Here is a 9,677-nt window from a genome sequence, read left to right as displayed (position 1 = left end):
TGCCTTTATCACCTCTGTCTGCACTGCAGACATCCCACAGGGATGAAACAGCCCATTTGACCTTGTGTTAGTATATAAAGACTGAAGCACAGTAATAACAGCTTAGTCATGGGCCTGAAGGAGGAGCTTGGGTTTGGCTGGACTTGCAGACTTTTGGGAATGTAATGTCAAGCAGTGTGCTAGACAGGAAAGGGGCACAGACAGAGTTTACTAGGTGTTTTCTGTTTTCTTTTTCACTGTCCAACTGTTCTTACTTTGGTATGTTAGGGTTCAGTATCTTCTTTTCAAGCACACAGTTTATCAAAAAACTGGACATAAATACCATGTACTCTAGACACAGAACAAAACAAGAACTTTTGGAACATGCTCTCAAAACAGGGCTCTTTGGATCCTCTCTACACATCTACCACTGAGTTATCTGCCTCTCATAAATGGTTTGAATCCATGACATGTACAGCTTATTGAGAATTTCCAAAAGACTACAATGGGTATTTTTTGATCTTTCAGACACTTAAATAGCTTACATTTTCAGAGATCAGATGGATGTGGGCCAATTTATAGCCCACTATAGTTTGGTTACAAGATTTCTGCAAGTCCTCATAATAAAAGTAGAAATTATCTGAAAAAATATATTCAGCTTATCTCAGAAATGCTGAGAAAACTTGGCACAGCTAGGTTCAAGCATATGAGAACAAAAAAATAACAGCCTGCAATAAATTTTGTAGTACATTTAATATCATGGAGTTGTCAAAGTGGCTCCATGTGACAAAAAAAAAAAAAAAAAAAAAATCTAAGCCAAGTCCAAATTATCTACAATAGTTTAATGCAGGTTCTCAATGAAAAAATAGGAATAAATGAAATCAGCATGTTGTATATAAAGAGGACTCTTCAGAGCCTCACATTCATCCAGTATCTTGTAATGTGGAATTTAGGTATGTGCATAAGTACACATAAGAACACCTAAAAGTTACAATTCCTTCTAGAACCATGTGTAGGAGAGAAATGTGCATACCTCAATGTATTTCAAAGCTAGAGAATGAGGGGGCTAGACATAGAGACTTTTTTTCTGGAGTGCCACAAATGGTTTGAAAGCAATTACATATAGCAGAGATTTAACACCTTTTCCCTCCTTGTAACACAGGCTAGCAGGTTCTGTTCAGCACTGACCTCACTAACACCACTAACTTACCAGATGTAAAATTGTTGTTTTCTTTTCTTATGTGTCCCATATTTTCATCTTTACCTCTGCAAGAAGAATACTCATTCTGGTAATTCAAATACTGATTTATTTGTATCAGGGATACTTTAGTAACTCCCTAGGGAGACAGAATAGGAGCATAAATAGGAGAGGCCTGTACAGCACCAGATTAAATGCCACCAAGTATACTCTGATCACAAACTATGGTGGAACCTGAAAAATTGAGCCCATACAGGGTGTCAGATTCCTCCAAGAATGGGGAAATTAATCCCTCATCCTATAACTGAGTAATAATAATGACCTCTCACTCAGTTCAATAGAGAAATGACACATTTATTTGCATGCTGTCTCACAATATCTAAAAACCTACTACAAAATGTAAAATGTAGCAACTGTCAAAAACATTTTCAGAGTCAATGTTAGCATTTTCTAAGGTCTGTGATCTCCTTTAATTCCAGAGCTCTTTGAAATCTCACCTTTACTTAAAAGGGAAGATAAATTCCAAGAAGTTTGTGTTTGTTTTGCCTTTAAAAAAAAAAAAAAGATTTTGGATCTAAAACCAGACAGTTAGATTTTTCCAACTTTGTAGAGATGCTAGTTTGTTCCTCATTGCCATCTTAGTCAGCCTTTGGTACCTGGAGAAATTTCAGCTGGGAATTCCATAAATGTTCTGCACCTTTGAGATCCTCGCACAACCGTAAGGCACGGGTGAAACCAGATGAATGTTTGAGGCATGAGAGTTGCTCCAGCCGTGCAGCCAAAGAGCTGCCAGAGCTGCAGTGTATGTGAGCACAGGGAGGGACAGCTTCAGGGCAGTGTGATCTGGCAGCCCAAGCTAGGGGCTAAGAAGAAAGGACTGAACTCAGCTTGACACTGATTTCTTCCACATCCTGCATGAAACCACAAAAGCAAATCTCTGCAAACTCAAGCAGCCACAGCAATTACCTACTGCTCCTATTGACTTGAATTTGTGCTCTCAAGGCACTTCAGTTTTACAGGATCTGCTTCAAAGATCCCTGTTGGCAGTGGAAAGACTCCCCGTGTTGGCCCCATTAACGTGGACCATGCCATGCATTTCAGCCACAGGTTTAAACACGCAGTGCAGAAAGAGACTGAGCTTCCCACTACATATATGTCTGTACTCCTGTGAGCATGCACATGGCATTTTCCTCTGTAAGTACAATGTAAAATTGGGAAACACACTGTGCAACATTCCTCTGTCTCCCAGAAACTGGGATAAATATTGCCAGGGCATGGGAATTTGACTACAGAACAGTAATATTTGCCTATTTACTTTCCCCAGCACATCACCATGAGGTAAGGGTTCCTTGCCTGTACAGAAATTCACAGGAATTGTCAGAAAGGTTTTTCAATGAGCTTGGCACTGGCACAGTATTTGAATACAGTTAGGGCAGAAACACCAGGTAGAGCAGTTTGAAAATTCTGAATACAGAGATGCTTTGCTGGAGCTCTGAACTTGGGCTTCTGTTGCTCCTTATTAAATTAACAGCTGGAATGACATATGTATAAAATGAGGTCCAGGATTTGTGTGTTTACTTTCCTAAGTAGATTTCTGAAAAATGACAAAGGTTCCTTCACTCAGCAACATCTTAGAATGTGAACTAGGTGCTTTATTTACAGATGTCTACATAGATTGTATCTAGACATAGACACCATACCCCATTATTCTATAAGTTTTGCAAATTAAACCTCTATGATAGGTCTGAATTTAGGTTGATGACATCATGGAAGAGAATTCATGTCAATAACATTCTTAACAATTGAAAGGAGCAAGATTCATTTTTTTATAGGCCATACTTGGTACAAAGGAACTCACTGTTTATACTTTATAGGATTTAAAAATAAAGATATAGTGATAATGGGTGAAAAAAGACAATGTAACTTTTTTTACAAGATCTTCTAATAATTTCTATACCTGCTATACAAAAAAAGGTCACATAGAATCGTGTATCTTTAATATTACTGGTTCAGAACTCATTGGTTTTTCTTTTCCTGGTAGGGGAAAAAAGCCCCTATGGTCATGAGGCATAGGTACAATATCTTTGGGTACACAAATAAGTGTACAAAGTTTTGACAGATCTATATACATACATATACAGATATATATATATACACACACACATATATATATACATATATATATACACACACATATATATACATACACACACACACACATATATATATATATATAATGCAATCGACTTGTAAACCAGACAGGAAAAGTACTCTCATTCCTTACCTTCCTTGCTATTTAAAGAGAAAGATCTTGTTTATTTTTTATGGCACTGTCAATGATAATTTAAGAGCAGGGCTATATTAAGAACACTACTTTTAACCTTTATTCTCCACACTTTTTCACTTCATTCAAGTCAATAAGAATTCCGTATGTGCAAGAACATCAGAGAGGTATGAGTAAGATGTTATTGTCTAAGCCACTGAAACTCACAAATTAGTTTTGGAAGAAATGTAGGTATGCTATAAAGATGATACTAAAGATTAGTGTTGGGTTTTTTATGGACATAATTATTGCAACAAACAGCTTTTTGAAAATCTAGGCAAGTTGGAAATGATGAATTGCAATCATAACATTGTTCTTATTTCTGGTAGTTTCCTAAACAGAAAAGAACATTTTCTATCACCATGTATGACACAAACTACATGGTACAATAATAGAAGACTGCTAAATCCCATTTCAATTTTGAAACAGATAGTTGTGGACACAATATTAGAGAAAGGGCAGATACAAGAGGTACTTAAAAGCTAAAGCTGGCAGTTTTTGTTTGTCATTATTTAACCTCCTGGAATATGATCATCACTTAAAATATCAATCTGAACTGATACATGCATTTTCATCAACTTTTACAACAACAGAAAAACAGCATATATTTTCAGTGGTGATAACAGGCAGAATTAAGAGAGGATATTTAGTCCTAAAGCTGTTACACAATTTCTTTGCTATGCAGAAAAAACTTCATAGAACACCCCATTTCAAAATGTGTTTCTTATTAGGCAGTTTCATAAAAACAAAAGAAAAAATACTGTATGATTTACTGATACATGTTTTGTCCAGATCAGATTGGTTTATCTCTTTTCTTTATCCTGGTTTAAGGACTTTAAAAACACACAACTACAGCCCTTTTGTGGTAGGATTTGCTAAACAACTTATTTTTGACAGCACTAGCAAAACTAAGCATCAAACCTAAGATATTAAGCAGTGCATATAATGTTCAAATTAGGAAATCAGTTCTTGTCAAAAGCAGTGGTAACAAATGGGGACTTTATGAAAAAAGCCTGATCCTGCCATTGCTGCTCCCATTTTGTGCACAATGTTTTGAACATAACTTGTGTACACAGGGTCATCCTCTTTAGAACTGTCCTCATCTCAGATAACATAAGCAAAGTGTGCATGTTTCTGTGAATGCTTAACTCTGCTTTCCCTCAAGAAAGCACTTGCTGATTAAACCAGAAAGCACTTGCCTGTGGTAGAAGAAATCTCCAGTTAAAGAGAATCAATTTCATATCACCTGTCCCTTAACTAGCACAAACAGAACTGTGCACACAGAGCAGAAGGCACTGAAAGCTCTGCTCTGGGATGCCACAGGTACGTGTGGCCATGCATGAGCAAGGAGATGAAAAGCACAAAAGAACAGCCTTGAGAAGGCCAGGGGAATAGAGGCTCTGTATCCTTTGTGTGAAGAAACTGAGAAAACCTGGCTAGGTTAGTCCTACAGAATGAAAGCTGAGAGAGGATGTGATTGAATGCTGAGAGAGGATATGATTGCAGTCTATTAATACATCCTGAGATAAACACCAGGGAGGGATAAGAGCTATTTCAGTGGAGGACAATGTTGGCAGGAGAACAAATGACTATGAAGTGGCCATGAGTTACATTCACCCCAGAAATCGGAAGATTTCTAGTTAGGAGAGGACTGAGGTTCTGGAGCAGCTTCCCACACCAGCAGTAGCAAAGGCAAAATACTGAAATGCTTCCCAAGTAAAACCTGATCAGTGTTCAAAAGGGGCTATATGATATGACTGCCTGTAACCACAGACTCCATGTGGTGAGCGAGCAGATGTTTCCCTGTCCTGGGCTCCTTTCCTCATTCCTCCCAAACTCACAGGATAGTCACAGAGTATGCCAGTAGGAACTCTTTCCACTTCCTGGTTCACAGAGAAATTGAAGACTTGACAAATTAAGCCTTCAAATTAAGAAAATATATATATACAGGATGTGCAATTTAAGAGAATTAGTGTTACTACACAACCCTAAATTGTTCGTATCTCCTGGATTTCTGTGTGCATGTCTTCAATTTTCACTAACATGTTTAATCCCTAGTGCCTCAAACCCTAAAAATACCCATGAAATAAATAATGCATTACTGCTCCAACACTGACACATTCACTTGGTCTGTGTGAGCTGCAGCTTGCACATACTGATTGTCAAGAGACCTGCAGCATTCATTTGCTTTCTCACAGAGCATGGCAAAGCACAACCATCCATCCCCAGTCCAGCAGTTTCTCACTCTGCCACATATTTAGTAGTTGGAGTTTCAATCCTCTTGTTAAGTAATGTATGCTATTACATGGTTCTATCTTTACATTCTTCTGTAACATGCTAAATTAAGTAGATTAAGCATTTAAGTAAAGAAACCAGAGTACTTTTGATCTCCTAGAAGCAAAGAAAATGTCATAGTTTTTTCCTAAAGAAAATTCTTACTCAACCTAGATCAAAATAAGAAGTAAAAATATTTTCAAGTGCCACACCAAGACTGCAAATATACTTTAATTCCATAGCTTTCATTAGAATTAATGAAAGATATACAGTGAAAGTGATAAAGTTAGTCTATGCATAACAGCAAGAGGCATACACTCAAAGCTCATCTGATGTTAGTCTTGATTTCATGCTCTCCTTCCTCTGCTGGCAGATGTTTTTCTGCCTGTATTTGGTTTATAAATGTCTGACATCCTCAATAGCAAACTAACTGTAGTTAATTTTTATGCAGATTAATTCTGCTGAAAACCACACAATAAGAGGCTAGGAGGTTAAAGTCATAATGAAGTGGATGCTGGTACTGTCCACATCTGTGTTTTTAGAGTATTGGCAGCATTTTAATTTCCTTGGGACTTTACATAGGATGTTGTTGAAATTGTGAAAGTTTAAGCCAGCAACACAACTGCATCCAGCTGAAACCAGAAAATTAAGAAACCTGGTTCACTGCACTTGGGAGCCTCAGGGGAAAAAAAAAAAATTGTAGATTGGCAAGTGCTTTTAGTGCACACTGGTTTATACCTCTTTTTGAAGGAAATAAATATTGCCAGCTTTGCCACTACAGAAAAGTTCTAGGAGTCAAAGTCATTTTGCGAAGTACAGCAAACCTCTACAGTAGGACAAAAAAGACTTTGCACTCAAAATACCTGGAGCCCATGTTACTGCAACACTGATTCAAAGTTCTCTCTGAATGTAACAATTTCTTCTCCTTAAGCATATGTAACTTGTTGCATTAAGTGCCATTGCCAAACTGATAACACAGAGTGCTGCCCGACAGAAAATTACAGAGTAGCCATTTTTAAAGTTACCAGAATCTGCTCAGCTGTGTGCCTACATTAATGTTTTCTGTAATACTTGCAAGGCAAATAAATAGTGTACTTTGTCTATCAACATAGTGATAAAGAATAGATTAAAGGAACACATGGCTAGCTTGGCCATGTCAAGATACCTCTACAGTGTTACTCACTCTGAAGTATTTCAGTCAAATTCTGTGTTGCTAAATCAAGGACTAAAGAAAACATTGATGCAAATTTTTTCAGAATATTATATATTACTTACCTGGGGACAGTCTTTGATGTAGTGTCCCTTGTTAAAGCAGAGGTGGCACAGGTAGTTAGGAGGTGGCCTCTTGCTGGGTTTTCTGGCTTCTGAAGAAAGGGATAGGTCAGAGAAATGCTCGGTGAGGGAGCTTAACCCATCCACAATGTTGTTAAGGGAGCCATAAGGGGATGCACTCTTGTAGAGACTGCTGCTCAGAGCCTGCAAAAGAAAACAAATAAGTCACATGCAACACAGTACTGTATTAAGGATTGTTCTGGGGGAGATTTGAATAGGGGATGGATAAAAATAGCAGGAAAAACAAAGTGATTATTTTTTTCTTAGGAACATGGCTACACATTTGAGGGAAGCAATATACAGGCTTCACAATGGCAGTGCAATGGAGCTGGTCACCATTGCATTGCTCAGGAAACTTTGAGCTTGCCATGGTTCTCTTAGTGCAACCTTTCCGTTAAGCCATGATTGCTTTCTTGTGTTTGGCCATAATGCATTCATAGTACAGTTAGATTATGCAGGCAAAAAGCTGAAAGAACAATTCACAAAACAGAACCCTTTTGTGTCCAAAACTACTTTGGCAAAGAATACCGAAGTCAGAGAAAGGAAAGAACACCAAGAAAAATGCAAAGTAACTTCCAATTTCCAATCCGGTTAATCAGTCAACACAGAGTCCCATGTTCAAATAATAACAAGAAGCATTGAGAGCTTCATCTGGTTTGGATTTTCTCAGGGAGAACCTGCTGTGATTTAAACATTTCCTGATAAACAGTAAATACCTGGGTTTTGTACTTCACCTCAATAGGATCTTCACTCTCTCAATCTGCAAATCCAAATCAGTAGCTCCTAATTTGCTATTCAGTAGTTTTAGAACAGCAGGAAACCCATCAACACCTAAATAGGTATTCTCCCTAATGGAGATAAGAAGGATTAATTCACTTTAACCACTGAAGGTCCAAAAGAAACCTTAGTGGAGTTCAAAAGGAAAACTAAAACTCTTTTAAAAATTAACATAATGAATGACTGTAGAAATAGGACCAACTGTTGAGTGTCCTTTCCATCCTCACATGATGGGACACATTTCACATGGTGTTTCCACCCTAGGTCTGCAATGCTAAGCTCATGTAATTCTCCTGCCATCAGAGAATTACTGCTGGCTTATGGGAAAGTAGGTAAGAAGAGGTCCAATCTGTGACTCTGTGCTGTAATTTTACTGAATTCTAATATTTCGATGGGGTCTCTATAGGTGTTTTCATGTGTTTATACATGTTATATATATTTTGAAGACATGCACTGAAATTGATTTAGAGTTTGTGAAATTAATCTGAACTTGAAATTAAATTAATTTCAGAGATCTCAAACATTCGGGGTGCCTGCACAGTGAGTGTTTTCTGGGTGACAGCTGCATACAAAAAAAAAATATTAAAGCTCTAGGCACAAATACCTGGGTGAGCCCCAGCTGTCCCTGAATTCCATCCCTCCACAGATGGTGTACAGGAAAATTCAGCCTAGTAATCTGCTTCACCCACTTGCACTGTAGTCAAACACAACATGCTGAATTCCTCTGACTCCTCTTGCCAAGCTGAAGCTGGTGCACAGCATCAGGATCAGTTCAAAAGGTCCCAGAGTGGAATCTGATCTCACCTGGGACTTCACATATGCCCTGGGCTAAAACATCCTGTGTAGCATAGTTCTGTGCTGTGCAAGATGATGTGGCTGAGAGGAGAATCAGCCACTTTGTTTCAGGGGTTAAAGCTACAGATTTTAAAAGGAAAAGGTATTTCAAAAATTAATAAAAAGCTTTTAGCTGCTTTAGCCATCAAGCAACCAAAGAGACCTCCAATGGTCACTGGAATTTAGTTCTAGGATTTATTGGATGCTATTGGAATGAGAAATTCTTGGCATCAGATTTTGAAAAGGAAGGGGAAGTGCTGTGAATGCCAAAATAGTATTAATTAAGGGTCTCCAAGAAGTTCTTGTCTCCCTAGGAGCCACTTTCTCTTATATACTCTTGGAAAAATATAAAATCCTTCTTTTTAAGAGATCCTCTTGCCAAGAGGTTCTTAAAGTACTTCACCTGCATTACACCCATTAGTAGCTTTGCAAATTCCTTACTATCTGATTTTATAGAAGGGTGAAAGTATAAACACAGAACGTATGAAGTCACAAATTCTTTACCTATTGCTGAAATCTGGAATATCTTCTGGGGATGCAGAATAACTCCTGCCCATCAGGAGGTTGTTATTTTTCCCCCCAGGGCCAACTCAGTAACAAACCAAAACATATCTGTCAGCTGCCTACAGTGGGCTTTGAATTGGACATATGGCATGCAGTGATGACTGTTTTCTTTCCTACACATCCTTTACACTGAGCTGTTGCCCTCATTGAAAGGGAGCAATTTGGAACCACAGCTGGGTATTTTGTAACTCACTCCTCCACCAACCCTTCCTGGCAAGTTTCAGGTCAATATTGAAAACAAGGTGCAGTTTGGCACCTTGGCAGCAAACCTTCACAAACTTTTATTTCAACTGTGGCAGCCAGAAGCTGTGCCAGAGGCTGGGATCCCATCAGACATGGGCTGCACTGACACTAAATCCTACCCCTAGCAGTCACCAAGGGTTCTGTGGCCAAAGA

General features: G+C 38.3%; 1 protein-coding gene across 1 annotated transcript in view; it reads right to left on the bottom strand.

Moving 5' to 3' along the window:
* The window catches only part of ZCCHC24 (zinc finger CCHC-type containing 24), a 107,435-nt gene that overhangs the window by 83,676 nt on the left and 14,082 nt on the right, over nt 1-9,677 (bottom strand). The window contains exon 2 of the mRNA XM_058810094.1: nt 7,050-7,250. Within this exon, the coding sequence (XP_058666077.1) occupies nt 7,050-7,250 (201 nt within the window). The remainder of the gene's footprint in view (nt 1-7,049; nt 7,251-9,677) is intronic.

The sequence above is a fragment of the Ammospiza caudacuta genome, chromosome 9, assembly GCF_027887145.1.
Source record: "Ammospiza caudacuta isolate bAmmCau1 chromosome 9, bAmmCau1.pri, whole genome shotgun sequence".
Lineage (NCBI taxonomy): Eukaryota > Metazoa > Chordata > Aves > Passeriformes > Passerellidae > Ammospiza > Ammospiza caudacuta.
The sequence above is the reverse complement of the archived record's forward strand: the minus strand, read 5'-3'. Positions and strand labels throughout refer to the sequence as shown.